Genomic DNA, 24,311 nt, shown 5'->3' with positions numbered 1-24,311 from the left:
CTGCTAATTCTCTATGGTGGTGACTTCCCGTAATCACGATTATCCGTGAGTCTCTTGTTTCTGGTACATAACAAAATGGCCGACTCCTCTCTGAAGACCATTGTTACCCTAATGTGGACAGTGTTTAATTTTTTATACTGCCCTTCTCTCTAATAAGATGATTCTTCTAATGTGTTGGGGGTGGGGATTGTGTATTTTTTTTTTAATTATTATTTGTCCCCCCCCCCCCTTTTTATCTTCTTACTTCAGATGTTTGATTTGTTTTTCTCCTTCATGTTGCATGGTAAAACTACAAGTCCCATCATGCCTTGCCATAGTTTTGCTATTATGGAATACTAAAACTGTGGCAAGGCATGCTGGGATGTGTAGTCTCACCACAGCTGGAGGGACACATTCCTGCTATTCTGTTTCTGGATGAGAAGCACACTTGACTCACTTGGTTTAGGTGCAGTAACTCCCGGCAGCCAATCAGAAATGGGCTGCCATGTGAATAATGCAAGTTGAACGATGAAAGCAGGCGTTTGACTGGTTGCTGAGATTTGGTGCAGATTTGCACCTAACGGCAATAGAATATCCCCCCATAATGATCCGTTTTATAAGTAAAAAAGTTTTTTCTTGTGGCCGTAAAAGCCTTGTCCTTGCATGGGGTCCCATATAGGACCTGTGGACCCATATCAGGGGTGCAGCGTGTGCCCTGCTGGGTGTGAACAGCATTGTTTGGTCAGGAGCGGATTCTGAATCCATGACTTGCTCGCTTCTTGACTCTGCCGGGCGCACTGGCAGCGACTTGTATACACAGTCAGCGTGGCATAAGTGAACGCTGAGCGGAAACTGGCTGAACCGGCTCGCAGCTTTGTTTACCATCGGCCTTCCTACTGACTTGGTGTTATGTTTCTATACTCTAACCTTGGCAGCCACACAGGTGTGTGTGTGTGTGTGTGTGTGTGTGTGTGTGTGTGTGTGTGTGTGTCATTCTTCTGCTTTCCTGACATTTTACCCATGGCTTCAGATAAAAAAAAAAAAAAAAAAAAAATGTATACATTTTTTTAATTTTGGCACCTGCCGATCCTGTGTCTCAGACTGAGGATTGTTCTGTGTTTCTGATTTGTTGTACTAGGTGTGTAATGCCTTTTATTGTCTGTCTGCACTTGCCCTGTGGGACGAGGTGAGCGACGTCACCCGCGGGTGGGGCATGTTTGCCATTGTTCACGTGGGTCAGATGGGCACATAGGTGGCACAAAATGTCTTTCTGCAATTGCTAAAATATAATCGTAACTGCAATAAAATGTACAGCGATGATGTATAATATCTTGATGGGGAACTACAAGAACCAGCATGCAGTGCCAAACGCTGTTTGGTAATATCCTATACTATAGATAAGGCTTAGAAGGACGATGTCACGGAGACTGCTAAAAATCCACCAATCCCAACATGCAATGTAACAATCTGGGACTAGTGGTCCTACAAGCACTATGTAGCCACTTGCCCACTGCTTCTAGACATTGCTACTATCTAACTATATAATGTAGTCCTATAGTGTTCATTCTAGCACCCTGCACCTTTCCGAACCCATGCATTTCCTCTTTCCTGCCTGGTGTCGCTGTCTGCTCTGGTGGTTCTAGCACAGTCTGGTCTGTATCTCAATATACAGACCAGATTGTGCTGGTAGCCCCAGGGATAGGGTAGTACAGTAGGGGTTGTGACCGTATTCTGTGTAGTACTCATGCTGTAGTGTTGCGGACACTGGTGGCAGCAGTGAGTGTAGCGCCCAGCCCCTTCCATCCACCTAACCCTCTCTTATGCCTGTGCCCGGGATAAGTGCTTCAGGCTGCTAAGGATTATTGTCTATTTATTTTTCTAGCGTAGGTGACACCTCGCAGTAATTAAAGATAAATGCAGCTTTGTAAGCAAGGTGAGTAGAGCCTGGGAGTTGGGTGTTAAATACCCCCCCCCTGTTGGTCCTGTCATTGCCAACTTTTGTCTGTGTAAAATATGTTTCAACAAGAGACTGTGCAGGCCGCCCCCTCCCCCCAAGCATGACGTACGGGTTCAAAGGGGTGCAAGCAATGGAATATTGCAGAGCAGCTTTCTCACCGCTGCAGATATGGACAGGAGCAGCCATTTTCCATAATGTGGGTAACCTTGCTCACCACTGCTAGGACATTTCTCATTGCACACTTGTGTAGCAATGACCCGTAGCCACGTGGAGCAAGTAGACACACAGCGTGTTATTCTCTAATTCTGCCTATTGTGGCCTGAGTACCAGTGTTGCTGCTCCTCAAGGGAAGCTTCATTCCCTGTTCCAAGATGACCGCCAAGGCTACTGAGCAAGTGGGGAGACATCTTGGGACAGTGATATAAGCGTCACAGTGGTTGACCTCCTCAAGCCTGTACACACATTTCCAACACTTTCAGCAGGTGGATGAGGCCTTGTGATCTTGTGTAGGCCACACTGAAGGCATCTGATGTAACACGGCTGTACTGCTGTCTTTTTCCTTGGTGCCTGCCAGGCTGTTTATACTCCATGCCTGACAACCAGGCTCCCATGGGATTCTATTGAGAGTGTTTATTATGATTGTATTTTGATGCATACTCTTCAAAGTCTGATTTCATCAGCCTGTTCTCTCACCACCGTTCTGGAATGTGTAGCTGCCTTCTGCGCTTATATAGGTTGTACTAGATCCGCTCAGTGGCCAGTGAGCATGCAAGATTCCGTACGTCTGACGACCGCGCCACCAGCTGTTATCACCACTGGCTAAACGTTCTCTGCACCAGCTGGTTTGGTTATAGTAGTCGGGCAGATTACATAACCTAGTGTGTACAGGCAGATACCCTAATCCTATTTTTTTTTTTGGAGTGGGGGGCATGTGGTGGGCAGCTGGCAAAAGTATTGAACTAAATATTTATGTAGCATTCAATGAACTCCGTCCGTCTCCTACCACCGTCAATGTGAATTAATTGTGTCTTTGTTACCACATCTTGTCTACCTATACCATGGTGTGTATTACACTGCAGGCAGCGAGGGGGTTACCAATCAATCGGCTCCTAACACAGTTTTCAGGGTTTTTACCACATTTCCAAATGTACTGACGCCCCAATGCTGGGTGTCTGATGCTATTACTGGCGTTACCCTATAAAAACTTTGGGGCTTCACTTTTTACCTCATTGTGCTACATGAGGGATCCCAACAGATCCCACCCATCATGCACTGCGGCCTACTGCATATGCACAGACAAACTCCCAGAAGTCCAGTGACCGGCGGTGGTTTAAATTTCTATCCTTTCGCCATACCTTGCGGTGTTGTGTAAAAAATCCAATATTATAATCATCTTTAACTGCGGAATGGGATAAATAGTGTAATTTTGTGTTTCCGTTGACCTTTTTTATGTTGGAAATGTGCCTATCTTACATTTGTGCCGCACATTAACCGCAGGGTGCCTGCGCGGAGCTATTGTGGTGCATACCCAGCTGCCCGGTCCTGTTTACACAGCTTTCCAAGGCTTGCCTCCATGTGTTCCTTTCTGGCATAACCACATTTTGTGTGGGAGGATGTCTCTCCCCTTTTCACCTCAGCAGGCTGACTTTGGGCCTAGGTTTCTGGTCGCAGGCCGGGAGCCCCCCGTGGAGCGTGTGTTGGGTGATGTGGGGGTAAGGAGGCACGGTTCGAGGCTGGGACATTGTATGAGGGGATGATGGATGACACAAAATGGTTTTACTGCATTGACAGCAGCTGGCGGGGCTCCATGGGGGCAGCAGGCCAAATCCACTGTGCACTATGCTACTTTTGTGCAAATCTCTGCTCCCCCACCCTCCTAACAAAAGCAGCTGCATGCAGAGATGGCTGGGACCATACACGGGTCCATCTCCAGGCTGGTTCCTTCATCGCTAGTTTCCAGTCGTCTCCTGTCAGATACAGGTAGGAACAGGCCGCGGATTAACCAGATGAGCAGCCACTGAAAGATGTTGATTGCCACAAGGAGATCATCGCCATCTTAATTCCCCATGTAGCAGATCATCTCTTTACAGAAAGGATTTCTGACTCGAGTGTATTTATCTGGGTGCTTGTAATGCTTTAAATCTCCTTATAATTATACCGTGTATTATAAGAACGTTAGTCATTTGATTGCTGTAATTGAATGTGTAGCTTAGCTGTGTTTTTGTGGCTTTCTTTTTTTTGGGCTTTTTTATCTCCTCTCAATGTAAAATGTTTTCAGCGAGGGATCAGATCAGGGAGTGACGGGGTTTAAAGAGGTTGGATGATGTCAAGAAACTCTGGCGCAGCAATGGCTGCAGCAAGGCTTACATTGCTTTGTGAGGGGGGAATTGGCTTGCGGGTGGGGGGGGGCTGTGAATATCAGTTTTGGGCTGGTACAGTCATAAACAGTATTACAGGTTAGAGTCTATAAGAACTACACATCCCAGCATGCCCTGTCATAGTTATGCTATTTAGCCATGCTAATACTGTTGTGGGCCATGATGGGATGTGTAGTTCTACAACATCTGGAGGGCCGCTTATTGGCCACCCCTAGATTAGACTATGCAGGCCTCTTCTTTGCGTTATACAGTAGGCTGGGTGTGTCACTGGTCCGCACACACCCAGAGAAGTGTCCGCTCTCGTTGTTTGTGAATGCACGGTGCAGTTCTGTGTTATGTTTGACTTAATGCCAGACTCTGTATATTGTCCGTCTCCAGGCATACTTGTGTAACTGGCAGAAATAAGAATGTTGGATGGCATTTTCAGGGCAATGTGTTTCCCAGGTGAGTTGGATCAGGGATAAATATCATTGTGAGGATATGACAGGTAGTCAGGTTGCCGTATTTGATCCTATTGTTTCCCCAGGCTGATTTGTAATTGTGTTATGGAATTTTGTAGTCCCCTAGCACAGTTACCAAGCAGTGAGCAGAGAGGCTTTGGAACATCACTCTGAGCATGACGTGATGTGATTTGTATACAAAAGTATTTTTGTGCACAAGCATGCTACCTACACTGGTAGCTGAGAATGTCGCCACTCTTCAAATGTCCAAATGTACCGGAATTAGCTGCATAAAGCTACATTTCATCTGCAAACCACTGGGCACGCAGCAGTTCCGGCTTTCTCCTAATCCTGCTTGGTACGTTTGGTCTCCGTTTTTAAAATGCCGACGATCAGAGTGTCCACAGTGAAAGGCTGACGTTCAAAATGTTCACATTTCCTACGGTTTAGTGCTGGAACAGAATCACAATCAAAACACTGTCAACCTTAATTCAGTTCTGGCAATCTGTACGTCATTATAAGAACTAGTCAACATTCACATGCCGGCATTATGAATGTCAACATTGTTAATGTCTATAAAATATCAGACTCTTGTTTAATTGCATTTCCAGTATTTTCACCAATCCCTTACCTTCCCCGAACCTGAGCCTCATAGATCCTTGCCTGTTCTCATCCTATCCCGGAGTCTGTCGACAGCGCTGACGTTGGAGCTCGTGGACACTATTGGCCGATGCCACCTGACACTAAATAGCGAAATGCAAAAACCGTAACTGCAAAAGTGATTCTGCATCGTCTATTGCAGTCCAGGGCCGAGGGGCGGCCAAATGGAAGAGCCGGGCCCGTATTTTATGTGTGCGTCTCGTTAGCATTCCGGTTTGGTCCCTCTCGTGACCTGATAGACATTCCCATTGTCACAAATAAAAAACTGTTTATTTTTAGAACTAAAACCTTCGACCCAGTATAAAAGATTTCCCCCACTGGACCCTTTTCTTCTGCTGAACAGTATGACCCCCCTTTAGCAATTAAACGCTGCATTGAACATATTTATTTTCCCACACCCCGTTCCTGTCCCCCGTCCAAACTCTAGAAAGTTGTAAAATTAGTAACTGCGCCTCCTGTACAAACCCTGCCAGCGCTCCTTCTGTGCAGGTGATGGGGTCATGCCCCTTGGTGCTGACGGAGGTGTTACACACAAGTCACCGTGTCGTTTCTGGGATTGATTTAAGGTGTAACGGATGAGGGTTCCAGTAGCTGGCAGCTTTTCATTGGCTCCTTATGAATTATGTGCCCTTATTGTTATCTGGTGACAACAGAACGCTGGAGAGCAGCCTGCAATTATTACAAGTAAAGTACGCTTACAAACGTTGTATAATTGATGGATCCAGCAAAGCATGCGTCATTTATTTTATCGTGGCTCCAGGACTTGAATCCAAATGTTATAAGTGTTTGTGAATCTATCTTTTCCTTGTTTGGGGTCCGCGTTGACCGTCATCCTTTTATGTGCGTGTTATGCATACGGAATCACTTTGACTAATATAACCTCCTTTTAAATCTATTGCGCGGGTTCGTGGTGATCCATTTTGTCTACTTTGATGCACCGCCTTCATATAAATACAAGGCCGGTACCTCATGCGCTGATTTCGCAGGCGTCGATTGCATATTCCTGATTTATTATTATTGTGGCGGCAAGATATCGCATTTGGTTACAGCTATATCCTAAGAGCGCAGCATGGTACGGTGTACAGGGATGTGCTGTCGTCTGAAACAGAAGTCTTTTGATCTCTGCGTTTGTGAGTTCCCATCATCCTTCATTCCACGTCTCAGAGTGAGATTTATTCCAGATACATGGTGGTTTCATCAATTATTCACAAGGTGCCGACGTGATCCCCAGGGCGGTCTGCTCGTTGGGTCTAAGTCAGGGGGGAAAAAAAACACTCATTTTGTTGGTTCTCTGTCTTTTTGAAACCATAACGTAAATTAATTTAGCGGAATAAGACTGGATCTGAGGTGATTTTCTCACAGACCAGTAATGATGTCGATTAAGCACCGGGGGAATCTGAGGTGTTGATATGAATAGGCCTTGGGATGGTGCGGTGCGCTGTAATGTACCAATCTTAATTATTCAGCCTTGACGTTGCGTCCTTATTGCGTTGCCGGATTATAAATGGCTTAATGCTATCCTGACACAACACAGGACAAGAAAAAGTAGGGGTTTTTTTGTGACGTGGTACTATAAACATGAAATAAGTGTCAGAGGGGTGAACGCGCCATTGTTTATGCGGACTATTGCTGTGTTGCTGGAACTACATATACACTGGTGGCCTATAAATCTCAGTCACGCCAGACCACCGTCTGGAAAACTCCCTGTTTATACATATACATGCTCCGCAGAAAAGGAGATAATCCGGTAGACGTGCTGCTCATTTTAAACTGATTAATTCGGTGTTCAGTAAGAGAAATGTTTGAACAAAAAATATGTAGGGGAAAAAAATTTAATGTTAAATTGAAAATTGGCTGCTGAAAATTCTTGTCAGAAAACATCGCTGCCTGGGTGCCCCCATAATATAGATAGATTGAGGGCTGTGCCCAGTAATGGGGTCCCCCTTGACATTTAACCCATGTCCTTAATATCATATTAATAAAATGTCCGAGCGGGCAAGGGCCCTCTTGTATGGATTTCACGACAGCCAGTGGTTCCCAATCTCTGTTCTCAAGGCACCCCAGCATTCCAGTTTTAAGGATATCCATGGCTGAGCACGGTGAACCGCATTTGACTGAGGTACTAATGAAGTCATCTGTGCTCAAGCATGGATATCCTTGAAACCTGGACTGTTAAAGTGCCTTGGGAGCAGAGGTAGGGGATTGGGTAAAAATCCAAACGATCAGGAACGCCGGTCCGGCTCCCTGCAGCAAACTCGCTTGCAGGCCGTATCCACATCTAGACAGTGTTGGGGCAACACTACTAGTTCCAGAATGGCAGGGAGTGCGGACCGGCATTCCAGGGTCTGCACCATTCTGGGTTTTACCTCATCCCCAAATGTTGTAACCTCTGTATTAGAGGATTCTGGGAAGAAAAAAGGAGGATTATGGGTGAATGACCAAAACCATTCTACAAGGGGGAAACCTTCCAGCCACCTGAATATATTACATTTATCTCTGTATAGGACATAACTGTGCATGTGTGTGATAGTCTGCGACCGTTCCATCGCTAATGGTTACAGCCGATCATACAGAAGCACAGTTTATGTAAAGCTGAATGTTTCTCTGTCTCTCCATAATATGACGTTAATGTGATTTACAGCTGTGGCTGGCATTAGCCACGTATCAGTGTCTAGTGTGTGTGTGTGTGTGTGTGTGTGTGTGTGTGTGTGTGTGTGTGTGTGTGTCGGGGTGTCGGTGTTTAATTCCCCCATTAAGTAGAGCGGTGTCCAGTGAAAGTGCTGTTAGTAGTTTCTGTGTGGGGTGTTAATGCTGTGACAATAGGCTTAAGGATTGCTAGTGAATTATGGTGGTCTGTGCAGGGAGGGGAAGAGGGGGGGGGGGGGGTTGTACCATCCTCCTCCTCCCCCTCTTTGTGTATTACTGACTTTTACAGCATCTTGGTTACCTATGTGCACCACAATAGTGACCCTCACTTTTATACAGGCCACAGAACCCAATTTAAATAGATACTACTGGATGTTTTGTTCCTGCACAATGGGAGTTCCAGCATTATACCCTGTATATACCCCATGCATATTGTATGTAGGTTATACACTGTGTGTTATATTGGCTTATCACGCTGAAGATCAGCGCGTGTTTCCAAGGCTGGCACCAGGACACAGTAAGCGCCTGACGCGGCCTTCCTACGGCTTCCCGCACAACCTGCCCTTCCGGCCTGGGCTCCCCGGCTCTTTGTGTCGCGCAGTCTGTGGCATTTTCTGGATCCTGTTCTTTGTTGTTCGTACCTGAGTCTGATTACAATGGTGGCAGCTGGACCAGAATGGCGCATTATCCCACGTAGTGACACGGACCGGTTATCCCCGTACAGTAGCTACTGGGAAATACCAGGCTATAGGCTTTGCTTTATAAATGGGGTTTTATGGCACCAATTTAAATAAACAATGCTGGTTTCTCTGTCCTGCGAGCCTCCAACGCAGATCCTCACGTCCACTGTATTATGTTACCTTAGTAACTCATCAAAAAGGGCCTCTGTTGCTCCTGGGCCCCCAACTTGCTGCCCCTGGCCAGCCTCTCTTGCTCTCTGCCCCGGCCAGCCTATATTGATTCCCCCCCCCCCCCCCACGCACACACACACTCGCTGCCCCTGGCCAGCCTATCTTGCTCTCTGGCCCCCCCACTCCCTACCCCTGGCCAGCCTATATTGCTCTCCAACCCCCCACTCGCTACCCCTGGCCAGCCTATCTTGTTCCCTGCGCCCCCTACCCCACCACACACACACACACACACACACACACACACACACACTTGCTGCCCCTGGCCAGCCTATCTTGCTCCCTGCCCCCCCCCCCCCCCACACACACACACACACACACTCGCTGCCCCTGGCCAGCCTATCTTGCGCTCTGGCCCCCCACTCGCTGCCCCTGGCCAGCCTATCTTGCTCTCTGGCCCCCCGCTCGCTGCCCCTGGCCAGCCTATCTTGCTCTCTGGCCCCCCACTCGCTGCCCCTGGCCAGCCTATCTTGCTCTCTGGCCCCCCACTCGCTGCCCCTGGCCAGCCTATCTTGCTCTCTGGCCCCCCACTCGCTGCCCCTGGCCAGCCTATCTTGCTCTCTGGCCCCCCACTCGCCGCCCCAGTTCACTATTCCTGAGTTCTTCAAGTTTGATCAAACTTCAGTAGAATATCTGTAGGACATCATGTAGGACTGTGTGTGTGACTGTGTGTTAGTATATATGGTTTTCAAACAGAATCTCTTCTCTGCCAGCGTTTTTATGCTGTTTATGTTACTCGCTACTTTTAATGAATTGCATTTGTGAAATTGCTTGGCCTTTTCCCTGCCGCTGTATCCGGGCTGTAATATTTCACCGCCTGCTTCCAGAGAGCGCCAGGAATGTGAGACAGATTGGGAGAGCGCTTCTTATGGCTGTCGGTCAATACACAGAGACAGTCAGAGCTGCACGATGATAGATGAGGTTGAGATGAGGTAATGAACTCTCCTGGTGTGAGCGTGGGACAGGCAGTCTAGGATTTCCTAATGGCTGCTGAGATTTCCAGCGCCAGGAAGGAATTAATAACTATTGGCTTTGGGTTGAGCCTTTCAGAGCATACTCCGCGTGCTTGGCCCTTCACAGGCCCATTGTCAGTCAGTGAGTAGGCCGTATAACGGCGTGCTAATCTGTGGGCTCTGCTGCCCGTTATCCATTCATCTCGCTGTCTTACAAGCTGGCCGCTCTCGAAAATCTAGAATACATATCCCCTCAGACTCCTGCGTGCGGAATGACTAATCTTTCTGGATAATATGTGTTGGCAGCGCTCTGTGTATTCCTCCGTTTCTCGCAGGTCAGGGGTCTGTTTGATGTGTGCAGGTCTATTTTATATGGCCCTTAGATCTCCATGACTATAAGAAGTTCCATCTAGGGTGAGAAACGGAGCATATATGCAGCAGAGGCGGCCATTTTGTTTCCGAGACTCGGCCTAGTAATCCCCTTGGAGCCACAAGCCCCATTGGCATCCCCATTGGAGTGATAGTTTGCTTTCTCTCCTGTTCTTATGTAATAATAATGTTTTAACCCTTTCTTTGTTGCAGAGTGTTTGCGGTCTGAGAATAGTCTCCAGCCTCGGGTTCTCCATGGTGAACAATTTGGGGCCACAGGTTTCTACATTTCTAAATCCCAAGTTCCAGGTGAAGATGCACAAAGGTCCGTAGGATCGGCCTGACTAAATAAAAGTCTTCACTGTCCTTGGAACCCGGTAAGTGTCGCATGGTGGTCAATTGCTGTATTCAGCTGGGAGTCCCTCGGCTTGTTGCATATACAGTCTGAAGGGCTATTTTGAATCCGTGGGGTGGGAATACTTGCGATCAGGTTGGGCTAACCTCTTGTTTTAGCTTGTTAAACCTTCCAGGGTCAACCACCTGCATGGTGATCCCTTTGCAAACTGAGATAAGATAATTGTGTAACAAACGCACCGCTCCGAGTTCTTAAAGATCACGGGACAAATGTTTATATGTCTGTTTCGCTGTTCAAATAGCGCCCACTCCCCTTTTCTCTATATTTACCCGACACAAGACTTTACGATATTCCACTTACAGTTTGTATTGTTCCTTGTTGATTTGCCATTGGGCAAAAATATTGCAGAGCGCCAACACGTGACGCGCTGCATTGTTTGGCAAACATTCCTATTCTTCTATTTCTTGGGGTTACTTCTCCCCCATCAGTCGGTTGCACAGCTTGAATTCTATGCAACATAGTTTATTTTTATTTACACTTCTTTATGACCTATTAAAAGATCATGTAAAGTTTTTATACCCGATTTTATTCTGGAAGTTGTTTTCTCGTCTCTTCTCTTGAATTTCTGGAGCTACCACACTGTGACTGCCAGGAAAATTGGTAGCCGACCGCATCAAACAGTAGGAAGCCATTGGTCTGTGTATCCGACAGCATCAAACAGTAGGAAGCCATTGGTCTGTGTACCCGACAGCATCAAACAGTAGGAAGCCATTGGTCTGTGTATCCGACAGCATCAAACAGTAGGAAGCCATTGGTCTGTGTACCTGACTGCGTGGACCAGTAGGAAGCCATTGGTCTGCGTACCTGACTGTGTGGACCAGTAGGAAGCCATTGGTCTGTGTACCTGACTGTGTGGACCAGTAGGAAGCCATTGGTCTGCGTACCTGACTGTGTGGACCAGTAGGAAGCCATTGGTCTGTGTACCTGACTCCGTGGGATGTCTCACGCCGCTAGATGCACCTAATTGAAAGAAATGACAGCCGGGCAGAGAGCGATGGGCGCTGCCCGGCTGTAGTCTAAGCAGTGGCATCGATATTTTCAATTTTCCCTTTGGACCGCCAGCAGCCAATCAGGAGCGGCATTGGTTCTATTGGTAGCTGCTCCTGATTGGCTGCCGGACCCCAGCGCGAGAACTGAAAATATTCATGCTCCTGCAGAGACTACAGCCGGGCAGTGCACATCGCTCTCTGCCCAGCTGTCATTTCTTTCAATTAGGTGAGTCCAGCGGCGTGTAACATCCCCCTTGGCAACAAGCATGTATTCCCACATGGGATCGAGCATGAAGCCCCCTTGGCATAGAGCAAGAACCCCCTAGCAATGAGCATGTAGGTAAGCGGCACTTGTGTCAAATATGTAATGGGCATAACGTTTTGTTATATAGTATGTAATGGGCATTATGGTGTGTGGCCTTATGTGTAATTGGCATTACGGCATGTTGATTTATGTGTAATGGGTATTACAGTGTGTGGTCTAAAGTGTAATACCACGGCCCATTTTGTTATGCCAAGCCTCCGCCCCATGAGGCCACGCCCCTTTTCGCTGCGCAAAGGTCCGCCTTGCTTATAAATTTGGATTTGGGACCAATCCATTACCATAATTCTAGATTTGCCTATTGGTCTGTGTACCTGACTGCGTGGGCCAGTAGGAAGCTACTAGTTTGCGATGTCTAATGCTGACTTTCTTCTCTCAAAGGGGTGTACACACGGAGCGATCCTTCTAAGCGATTTTGACTACATAGTCAAAATTGCTTAGAAGGTTAGTAAAGATCTCTGTCAAGGTTATTAGACAAATCTCCCTATAATATCGCTTAGTAAAAAAAGAGCTGCCAGGCAGGAATATTTCAGGGTTGCCAACTCTTCCGGAATAGCCGGGACTCTCCCGAAAATCGGGATCCCCTCCCGGCCCCCCGGAAGGGTGGGCAACCCTCCCGGATTCAGGGGGGACCCCCCCTGCGCCCCGGATCGCCGCAATCCTCGGGTCTCAGAGGATGGGGCGGAGCTAAAAATGACACAATAGCGTCATTTTAGCCCCGCCCCCTCCACGGAGATCCGTGAATTAGGCAGTTTGTCATCATGGGGCGGGGCTTAGTGACGTCACACTTAAACCCCGCCCCCTGATCGGCTGCTGGACCTCTCCTCTCCGAGAATTATAGAGTCGGCAACCCTGGAATATTTTGACTACATCGCTGGTGTTCACCGCTGAGGGAGTTGCAATGAGTACCAACCAAGTATGTTAATTGTAGTATAGTCAAAATTGCCCATAGACAAATCTCAGTCAAAGTCGCTCACTAGCAAAAATCTCTCCGTGTGTGCACCCCTGTACTCTGCCAGTTACTAGGGTAGGTGCTATTAGGCGATCCTCTTAGCCTGGAGCCCGGGGCCATCCTTCCTGTGTAGTGTTTCTTGAAGGGGCTGCGCGTCATGTTGGATGGGCTCAATCTCTGCCTTTCTGTGCCCTTTGGACTGCGCGCACACACACGTAGGAAACAGGTTGTACTGGTTCTAGGCATCGGTCTCCCATACGTTGCAGCTGGTCCTCCTCATGTGCTATTGGCCACTAGTCGTTTCTTTACAGGTGTAACAATGTCAATTTTAGGCCTGGCATGTTTGCTCCAGTATATTACTCTGAGCTTCACAAGTCCTTTATTTCTCCAGGATGCATGTTAGAAACACGCAAATGGCTGCCCTCATGAGGTAAATTTACTAAAACTACTAAAAATGAAGAGGTGATGTTGCCCATAGCAACCGCTCTAATTCTGCCTTTCAGAAAATGCTAGCCAGAATCTGCTTTGTTTTCACGGGTAACATCAACTCTTTTAGGGCTAGATTCTCTAAAGGCCCCCATACACTATGCGATTTTCGTCCGATTTCACCCGATTTCAGCCCTTTGGGATATCGGCTGAAAATCGTATGTGTTTGACATTTGATCTGATGCGCGGTCCCGTGCGCATCAGATCGGATCAGGGCGTCGGACCTGCTGACCATAAGATATATTGGCATCTGACCCATCATGGGTGCTTTTTAGCACCCACGATGTTTCAGATCCCATATATCATGTGTACCTCCTGCTGTGCTGCTACCTCCTTCCCGTGGGACCGTCCTCCAACCCCGGTGCAGCAGCAGAAACAGAGGTGATGTCACTGGAAGGGGCAGGCACAACGGGAACTAGAGAGAGCAGCTGCAGCACCAGCGTCTCTGAAGTCTGAACACAATCAGTCAAACAAGTCACACAGCCTCTGGAGCCTGAGCTCCGTCTTCCCTGCCCGACAGACAGCCCGGCAATACGAGTAGGTAGGAGAGAGGAAGCAGCAGAATATGGTTGTGGGCAGAACCCCCCCACCCCCCCCCCTCTTCCTGCTGCTGAAGTACAGCTAAATTGCGGGCAGCAGAGCGCCCCCCCCCCCCCCCCCTTTCTCTGCTGATGGAGGTCAGCTTCAGTGCGGGCAGCAGAGCCCGACCATCTCCCCCTCTCCCCTGCTGTAATTACAAAGTCATAAGATTAACCATTATTTGCCTGACAGACGGCACAAGGAGTCCTGGTGTCAGTGTCTTTGTACCCAGTGTGCTAGGTAGGTATGGCCAATAGTGCATACGCCATCGATGATTGCCATCGATTATATTCTGCACCCAGCCATCTATAGTAACATAGAAACATAGAATTTGACGGCAGATAAGAACCATTTGGCCCATCTAGTCTGCCCCTTTTTTACCCTTCAGGTAAACTCAACCCTTTTTAATCCTTATTTCTTTGTAAGGATATTCATATGCCTATCCCAAGCATGTTTAAATTGTTCTACTGTCTTAGCCTCTACCACCTCTGATGGGAGGCTATTCCACTTATCCACTACCCTTTCTGTGAAGTAATTCTTTCTAACATTTCCCCTGAACCTACCTCCCTCCAGTTTCAGTGCATGTCCTCGTGTTTTATTACTTGTTTTCCTTTGAAGAAAATTTCCCACCTGTACTATGTTAAAACCCTTGATATATTTGAAGATTTCTATCATGTCCCCCCTTTCCCTTCTTTGCTCCAAACTATACATGTTAAGATCTTTTAGTCTATCCAGGTAAGTTTTGTGATGTAGGCCATGAACCATTTTAGTTGCCCTTCTTTGTACACTCTCCAATGTATTTATATCCTTCTGAAGATATGGCCTCCAGAACTGGACACAGTATTCCAGATGAGGTCGTACCAATGACCTATAAAGTGGCATTATTACGTCTTTTTTTCTGCTACTGATTCCTCTCCCTATGCAACCAAGCATCTGACTAGCCTTCCTCATTGCTTTGTTACATTGCCTCCCTGCCTTTAAGTCACTTGAAATAGTGACTCCTAGATCTCTTTCCTCCTCAGTAGTTTCCATCATAGTACCCTTGATACTATATTGAGCCTTTGGGTTTTTGAGTCCCAAGTGCATAATTTTGCATTTTTTAGCATTAAACTGTAGTTGCCATTCTCTTGACCAATTCTCAAGTTTACTTAGATCATCAGTCATTTGATTTACCCCTCCTGGTGTGGCTACTCTGTTGCATATCTTTGTATCATCTGCAAAAAGGCATACTTTCCCTTCAATACCATTTGCAATGTCACTAACAAAGATATTAAAGAGCACTGGTCCAAGTACAGGTCCCTGGGGTACTCCACTGGTAACATGTCCCTCCATAGAATGCACTCCATTTACGACAACTGTCTGTTTCCTATCCTGCAACCAGGTTCTTATCCATTTAATTGTTTTATAATCCAGTCCCACACTTTCAAGTTTATTTAGCAGCCTGCGATGTGGGACAGTGTCAAATGCCTTACTAAAGTCTAGATATGCCACATCTACAGCCCCCCCTTCATCTAGTATTTTGGTCACGGAGTCAAAAAAGTCAATGAGACTTGTTTGGCATGATCTCCCTGCAGTAAAACCATGCTGTTTTGGATCCTGTAAGTTGTTTAATTTAAGATATTCCACTATTCTTTCTTTTAATAGTGTTTCTATTATTTTCCCTACTACTGATGTAAGGCTCACTGGTCTGTAGTTACTTGCTTCTTCTTTGCTTCCGCTTTTGTGCAGTGGAACTACATTTGCTTTTCTCCAGTCCTCTGGAACTGCACCTGTATCTAGTGACTGGTTGAATAAATCTGTTAATGGCGCTACCAACACATCTTTTAGTTCTTTTAGTATCCTTGGATGCACTCCGTCTGGCCCCATTGATTTATCCACTTTCAGTCTTGAAAGTTCTGTTAGGACTTTCTCCCTAGTAAATGTACCTCCATCTACCTTATTTTTATGAATGTCCTTGCAACTAAACTGTGGTCCCTTCCCTTCTCCTTCTATAGTGAATACAGAGCAAAAGTAATTATTTAGATGATCTGCAATTGCCTTGTCTCCCTCCACCAAATTCTCAGTGTCTGTCCGCAGTCTTATTATTCCTCCATTTGATTTTCTCCTTTCATTTATATACTTAAAAAAAGTTTGGTACTTGTGTATTTTGGCGGCGCCCCCGATGTCCGTCGTACGACGAACAGATCGCATCGCATCGCATGCCATGCACCCGATGGCATGCGATGCGATGCGACGCGATTTTGACCCCCTATACGACCAAAAATCGTATAAGCACCCTAAAGGGTGCTTTTGAGCACCCAAATGGGTGCTTACAATGTTAAATGCACCCCCACGCCACCCCCCACTATAAACGTGAACCCGAAGTGTGGCGAGCGCAGCGAGCCCGCGAGGGGCGGCGGTACGCGTCCTACGACCTTTTCATACCCCCACTATCCACGTCGGCGTGGAGTTGAGAATAGAATAGTGTGGCGAGCCACCGAGCCCGAAGCGTGGCGAGCGCAGCGAGCCCCGCGAGGGGACGCGGATACCTTCACAGTTATACGCGTCCCCTCGCGGGCTTCACAGGTGTCCGTGGCGACGCGGACACCTGTGAAGCCCGCGAGGGGACGCGTTTACCTGTGAAGGTATCCGCGTCCCCTCGCGGGGCTCGCTGCGCTCGCCACGCTTCGGGCTCGGTGGCTCGCTGCGCTCGCCACACTATTCTATTCTCAACTCCACGCCGACGTGGATAGTGGGGGTATGAAAAGGTCGTAGGACGCGTACCGCCGCCCCTCGCGGGCTCGCTGCGCTCGCCACGCTTCGGGTTCACGTTTATAGTGGGGGGTGGCGTGGGGGTGCATTTAACATTGTAAGCACCCATTTGGGTGCTTAACATTGTATAAGCACCCTTTAGGGTGCTTATACAATGTTTAATCGCATCGCATCGCATCGTATGGCATCGTATGCCATGTACAATGGCATACAATTTAAAAATTGTATGCCATCGTGCACTATCGTACGATATCGCGTCGCATCGCATACCATCGTATGTGTTATGGTATGCGATGCGATGGGCGCCGCCAAAATACACAAGTACCAAAAGTTTTGTTTCCTTTATCTACCGACTGAGCCATTTTCTCCTCAGCTTGTGCCTTGGCACGCCTGATCACTTTCTTAGCCTCTTTGCGTCTGGCAAGATACACTTCTTTGTCATTATTATTTTGAGTCTGCTTGTATGTCCTAAAGGCCATCTTTTTTGCTTTTACACTAGTTGATACCTCTTTTGTAAACCACACTGGCTTCCTTTTCCTGGTACTTTTCTTAACCCTTTTGATACAAAGGTCCGTTGCCTTTAGTATTGCACTTTTTAATTTTCTCCACCTCTCCTGCACTCCTTTCAAGTTCGTCCAATCCGCTAATGAGTCGCTTAAACATCTCCCCATTTTTGCAAAGTCAGCCTTCCTATAGTAGTAAACATTTTGATGGATAACCATCAATAGTTTTAGCTATCGATGGTCATCCATTATATGTGACTGGACGGCCTGTGGGCCAATCAGAACTTGGTGGTGGGACTTCTGGGTGTCGGGGGCAGAGCTATGCACCGTGTCTCGACACCTTGAAAAAAAAAAACCAAACAGATATCGGTATTTGTTTAGTTTCATGGCGGCAGCTCTACACTACGCTGACAACGTAGCAGGCGCCACCGTGAAACTACACTGGGAGCAGGGGGGGTTATACTTACCGATACCCGGCGGGCGACAGCTTTCAGTCCCCCTCCTCCGGCGCCAGCAATGTACGTAATTCAGCGCATTGCCGCTAGGGAGCATCACATGGTTTCCCTGCTCCCCCAGCGGCACTTCGCTAATTGCGTACATTGAAGTCTGGCAGTGCCGAAGGAGGGGGACTGAACGATGGCGCCGGGGAGTGACTGCCGGAGGAGGGGGACCCATCGGTGGATCACGGGGGACCCAGTGGACGCGGTGGCTGGGCCGGAGGAGGGTAAGTATAATGCACAACATACATTTCTCCCCACTATCCGCGTCATATCACCACTATCCACGTCATACCCCCAGTATCCATGTCGGCACACTTTATAACATCAACTCCACGCCGACGTGAATACTGGGGGTATGACGCGGATAGTGGCGATATTAACCATTGTTTAGTTTCAGGGCTACAGAAGCAGTTACGTAGGTTACGTAGGCAGCATAGTGCTGTATTGGTATTCTCAATACAGCACTACATAAACTACGTAACTGCAGCCGTGAAACTAAACAAGTACCCAGAAATCATCGGTTCTCCTTTGCGATTGATGTAGGGAAACCATCTGGTTCTCCCAAATCGATGGCAAAAGTATTCGACATCGGCTATAAACCATCAACGATTTCAAATCATCGATGGTCGATGGCCATCCCTAGTGCTAGGTGCCAACCTGCATTGTCCCGGGTACACTTTAGCCAGTGTGCTAGGTGCCAGCCTGCATTATCTCAGTGACACATCCAAATTTGCGTCAGATAAATCACATGTGATTTATCTGATGCAAATTGTATGTAAAAAATGGCACATCTAGTGTCAAACTGTATGAATCCTCCTGGGAAGCTGCCGGGGAAATTCAAGGGAAATCAGATGCAATTTTACAGGTCAGATAAATCTCATAGTGTATGGGGGCCTTAAGCTTCAAAAGTGATACAATGGAGAGAGATAAACAGCCAGACAATCAGCTCCTACTTGCTGGAAAAATGTCAGACAGGATCTGATTGGCTGGCTGTTTATCACTCTCCATTTTATCACTTTTGAAGCTTAGAGAATCTGGCCCTTAATTTTTTTAGAAGTCCTTTAAAGTGGTTTTGCCTATATTTCTAATAAGGATTATCTAAATAAAGACTTTAGGTTGTTGTTTTAATATACATTATATTGTGCATACACAGAAGGTCTAGTTTTGGTGGGTGTGCGATGTTCCTCTCTCCCCAGGCCTCCTTTAAGTCTGTCTCCCCTGGAGAAATCTGATCCCTGTTCCTAAACAAAAGGAGAAGAGTTACAAAATGCGGCCCCCTCCCCTATTCCCCGGCTCGCCCTCCGCCCTTCCTCTCACTTTCTCCTCCTCGATCCTCTCAGTGCATTTGTTTGTGAGGATGCTTTTGGGCCTGTCTGCCATTACCTAGGAAACCACAAGGGCATATGGGGGAGGGGATGGCCTTTTTTTGGGGTTTCCATGGTGATAGATATGGAAAAATCCGGCATCCGGGACAAAAGCCTTTCTCGACCGCATCGTCCTGACCCCTGTCTTCATTAGTCCGTCCAAAACCGGCTCTTGGAAGCGGAACACGACGGTCTCTTAAATGCCCTTTTTAGTAGCGTTTCTATGGTAACCAGGCCTAGTCTCGTGTTGTCCCCCCTGACCGCAATTACCTTGCCATACACATCGCTGCAAATGCCACCAGAGATGGGTCTGTCAAACTGTCCGCGTCGAGATAGGACCATTTAGCGGTTTGCAGACAGACTATATATAATATATTGCATTTCCCCTCCATTTTAAATGAATGAAGCTTGTGTGACTGTCCTGGATTTACATTCCCCCAGACAGCTGGGCCGGTGCCTTCTGGGTAGGGCACCTGTTTTTCACCTGGGGCTCATTCACACCTATCCGCTGTTAGTGCCCTTTTCCTCTGCCAGTCCATGAAACAGCATTAGAGGGGGAGGTGGTGGGGGAAGCAGGGTCTCATTGTCACTATTGTGATTTGATAATGCATTTAATATGCGTACCCAGCTGCTACTAGTAATACAGTATGGATTTGTTTTTTACTGTCTTGTGTTTATTGAAAATGACGGCTGCAGCCAATCCGCAGTGACCCAGCTTTCTTCTGTTATATTATAGTTTTATTATTGTTACCTGTGCTCTGGTTTCAAAGCCTCCTGAGAACAAAGGGTTAATTGTGTGCAGGTATCACTGAGCACACGGACTCCTCCTGGCTCATATTCCAGGTAGAGGCTTTGTTAATGGTTGCAGCATACTCGTATCTGACCTCTGGCTTTAAGGTGCCCACACACTAGAAAGATCTGCGATCGTAAGATGTGCGCATAAATTAGCCCTGAAATCTTTTTTCCGTCCTGGGCAAAAGATTTCAGGCAAGCGCACATCTTTACCAAAGATTTTTCTTAGGATCCCATGTGCGTTCCTATGGATCTTTTGTTAAATCTTCTGATCTTTTGTGCAGCACGTAAGATCAGAAGATTCAGCTAAAGATCCACGGGAGCGCGCATCGGACCAAAATCGGCCAATTTTCGACCGATGATCGGAAAACATCGGACGAAATCGGCGATTCAGCTAAAGATCCACGGGAGCGCGCATCGGACCAAAATCGGCCAATTTTCGACCGATGATCGGAAAACATCGGACGAAATCGGCCAATCGGCCCAAAAATCGTTCTAGTGTGTGGGCACCTTTAATGGGCACACTACACTGCACCGTGCGATTCACTCCCGATCAGGATTGAATAGAAAAGTAATATCACTGTGTGTAAGGGGCTTTACAGGCAGTGGGGGCAATTTATGTAAGCTTGGAAGGACCAGAAGTATCAACCTTCAAAAAGTGATCAAGTCGAGAGTGAGAAACAACCAGCCAATCGGCTCCTAATTGTCAGAGTTTGAGCAATGACAATTAGGAGCTGATTGGCTGTCTGTTTATCACTCTCCAATTTATCACTTTTAGAAGCTTGATACATCTGGCCCTAAGCACCAACATATCGGCTTCTCTCTCTAAGCTTATATAAATCCCCCACACAGCCGTTAACATAACAACCAGTAGCTGATTGGTTAGTACTTTGGGGCAGTTATGGTCTGAATGGTAGATATAACAATACGTCAGTGCCAAATGGCCGACACAAACAAACAGTCGACACATTAAAAAAGTTGCGTTTTCCATGGATTTTTGGGGGGCGGAAAAAAAAAATCAGAAAAACTCCACTAATCTTAATCGATAATCCAATCAATCGGCTCCTAATTGTTCTGAAAAATGATTAATAGCGAGTGCTTATATTATTAATGAATATACCCCTTTATCACTCACAAGGTTTGGTACGCCTCCCCCATAGTCTTAGATGGTTATGTTGCCTATTATAAGGAGGATTGCAGAAGTACATACACCTCTGTAATCCTCACTCCACTCGTGAGGCCCACGTTTTTTCTTGTGTGGAAATAACTAATTTTCTGTCCCCAAATCCCCTATAGAACAGTATCTGTCGTGTTTCACTTATCTTATTCTCTGTGCTGCCGTGTACACCCGGACAGGTCCCGTCTTGCACGCTACCATCTCTGTAATTATCTCAGGGCACTAATAAAGATCAGTGACTATTTTTATTTGAATTGCTGCGGGAGGTGAGATGTCATCCCTTCTGTATGTACAACAAAGGGAACCTGAGCCGTCTCTAATAAGATACCTAGATGATAAATTACAATTTCCAGCACGACTCCAGTGTATATCTCTGCTCACCGCTTATTTTCCCTTAGTTGGAAATTATACTAAAGCAATTCCTGAAAATCTCTAAACAAGGGTACTCCCATCCCGGAGTTCTTGTGTCTGTTCCTTATGAAGTCCTTGACATTTTATTTGGTATTGTCTAGTCGAAATCCGTATGAAGGCCTCACTCGTATAGGATTGTGACCTGGAGTGTGCGAAATGCGGGTTGCTCTGGGAAGGATCCTATTGGATCCGTTTCCGGGAATTAAACATAAAGGAACTCATAGCCTTCTATAGGGAACACCATTGCCTACCTACAAGCTGCGGGAAGTTTTGCTTTTTTTTGTGCTCGACACAGATGGGAAATGCGGTCAGACCCCTGCAAACTGCATTTATCAGAGTCTTCACTGGATTTTAACATTGATATGCAATGTACACGGTGTGGCAGCCATTATTGCGTCTGAGGTAATCTATTCATACGCTCTATCAAAGTACTCCTGCCTTGTTTATGTTCATTAAGCACCTCCGTCACGTCACTAGTTCCTACAGAAGTGATGTTCTGTGATCTCGTCAATAATAATTAGGTCAGGTTGCAAAATGGCCGCCATCTATTTACTTTGTCCAGTGCACGGTAAAAGGCCATGAGATGTGAAGGATAAACAAACTGCTGAGAGTCACTGAAATTTAAACAGAGAATTGCCCCGAGGCGACTTAGTAAATACAGTAACGAGCATTCTTTCATACTGCAGGTGGGCTCTTGTCTTGTTAGCACCAGGATATGTCACACGAGACTGTAGTACGATGCCAAATTTACATACTGTGTATTAGATTACGTTTGATGGCATTTATGCTCTCAAAATAAACCATGCCAGCCCTCGTGGGTATGTTTTTTTATTTTTATTGTGTGTAACTGTGGAGTTGATGCACAGAGCCACTCCTCTCGGCCACTGAGCCACTCCTCTCGGCCACTGAGCCACTCCTCTCGGCCACTGAGCCACTCCTCTCGGCCACTGAGCCACTCCTCTCGGCCACTGAGCCACTCCTCTCGGCCACTGAGTCACTCCTCTCGGCCACTGAGCCACTCCTCTCGGCCACTGAGCCACTCCTCTCGGCCACTGAGCCACTCCTCTCGGCCACTGAGCCACTCCTCTCGGCCACTCCTCTCGGCCACTGAGCCACTCCTCTCGGCCACTGAGCCACCGCTCTCGGCCACTGAGCCACTCCTCTCGGCCCTGAGCCACTCCTCTCGGCCCTGTGCCACTCCTCTCGGCCACAGTGCCACTTCTCCTGTTGTTAATGCAATTTTACTGTTTAATTATTGCTAGTTTCACCTTTTTTTTTTTTATCACAAGCTCACACAGTGCTAATCTATCTCCATTCTGCTGTAATCTCCTAGGTATCCTTTATTTTTCTTATGAGACGGAACGAGACCGCCTATCAAAATAGAGTCCCTCAAGGTGAAGGTCGATTTTCTGGCTGCGCCCTTTGGCCTGAAAAAGCCAGTGCTGAAAGAGGCGGCCGCGGTGTTGGCTGCAGTTCCGGGCAACGGGAAACAGAAATCCGTCAAGGTGGATCGCCATAAAGGCCGTTTCTCTGAAAACATGGACAACGAGTCCCAATATTCTGGGTACTCCTACAAATCCGGACAGTCCCGGAGTTCACGCAAACACAGGTGGGAACCAGATGACTACAGAATAGTTTGGAATTCTTTATATTACCGAGTTTATAATTTCTGCCTGTCTGTCCACCGAGTACATGTGGTAACACAGAGGCAGCCATTTTGTCTCTTGCCACAAAATGTCTCATGGCTCGTTTTGGTTATGCTGCTTCACTGGGTTTTACGTCTCCTTCTTTGCAGAGATCGGAGGGAGCGACATCGGTCTAAAAGCCGGGACGGCAGCAGTCGGGGCGATAAGTCGGTCACTATACAAGCTCCGGGAGAGCCATTATTAGACAATGAGTCCACAAGAGGAGAAGAAAGGGTAAGTCATATGGCTTATCATTGTTATTATACCCCATTACATTTACAAGTGCATACGTAAGCCAAATGGATTAGTAATACTATGTTTAGGAGTGCTCTGCAATGCTCCGCAGTGCAGCGGAACCGGCACATTCAGTCTACCAGCCCGTGTGGCTAATTATTTTCCATGGGTGTCTGCTGAGGTAATTAACGGGAGAGCTTATTGATTCCTGCAGCATTTATCTGCTTCCAGTCTCCAGCCTAGGAGCTGTCACTGCCGGCATGCAACATTAACAGGCAGTCGGGTGTGTAAATGAGGTGTTGCCCCCGGCCCTTATTCCCCTTTGGGACCGTTGCCAGGGAGAATGTGCAAGCAGATCCGTAGTCAGCTGCCAGTATGCAGGTTACTAGTCGGCTGCGTTTTGATTGGTTGCTGGTGAGGTCATTGTTTCCAGGGCATGTTGAGGGCAGGAAGAGACAGAGGCATAGTGGCGGAACGCTTGCTGTGGAAACGACGTTAACCTCTGTGCACCCGACGTTTATGGGAGCAGCCTCCCTTTATTAAGGGAACAACAATAAGAATTAAAAAAAAAAGTCGACCATTATAGATCAACGTACATTAGGTGGTCATGGTTGACAGAGGAAAAGGTCGACGTAAGTTTATCACAATTTAAAAAAGAAAATTCAGTGTGGACTACAATTGGGAACGGTAACGTGGCCTGAATCCGGCCCAGTGAAGCCCCCTAGGTCCGTGTGCTCAAATGTAGAAATTTCCTCAAACACAGTGGAAAAATATGTCAACCATTTTTTGTGTTTCGACCGTTCAGTGTCAACCTTTTGTTGTGTCGACCCTGTTCCCTTGCCCTGTGTATATCATTATGAT

The 24,311-nt window shown here is 47.1% G+C and overlaps 1 protein-coding gene across 3 annotated transcripts in view; it reads left to right on the top strand.

Moving 5' to 3' along the window:
- VANGL2 (VANGL planar cell polarity protein 2) overlaps nucleotides 1–24,311 on the top strand; it is a 77,336-nt gene that overhangs the window by 38,803 nt on the left and 14,222 nt on the right. For all 3 annotated transcript variants that reach the window (XM_083167276.1, XM_083167275.1, XM_083167277.1), the window contains 3 exons: nucleotides 10,504–10,667; nucleotides 22,865–23,140; nucleotides 23,327–23,450. In XM_083167276.1, the coding sequence (XP_083023402.1) occupies nucleotides 23,070–23,140; nucleotides 23,327–23,450 (195 nt within the window). In that variant the 5' untranslated portion in view covers nucleotides 10,504–10,667; nucleotides 22,865–23,069. The remainder of the gene's footprint in view (nucleotides 1–10,503; nucleotides 10,668–22,864; nucleotides 23,141–23,326; nucleotides 23,451–24,311) is intronic.

Source organism: Crinia signifera, chromosome 12, assembly GCF_055691185.1.
Source record: "Crinia signifera chromosome 12, ASM5569118v1, whole genome shotgun sequence".
Classification (NCBI taxonomy): domain Eukaryota; kingdom Metazoa; phylum Chordata; class Amphibia; order Anura; family Myobatrachidae; genus Crinia; species Crinia signifera.
Note: the sequence above shows the minus strand (reverse complement) of the source record. Positions and strands in the feature narration are given on the sequence as shown.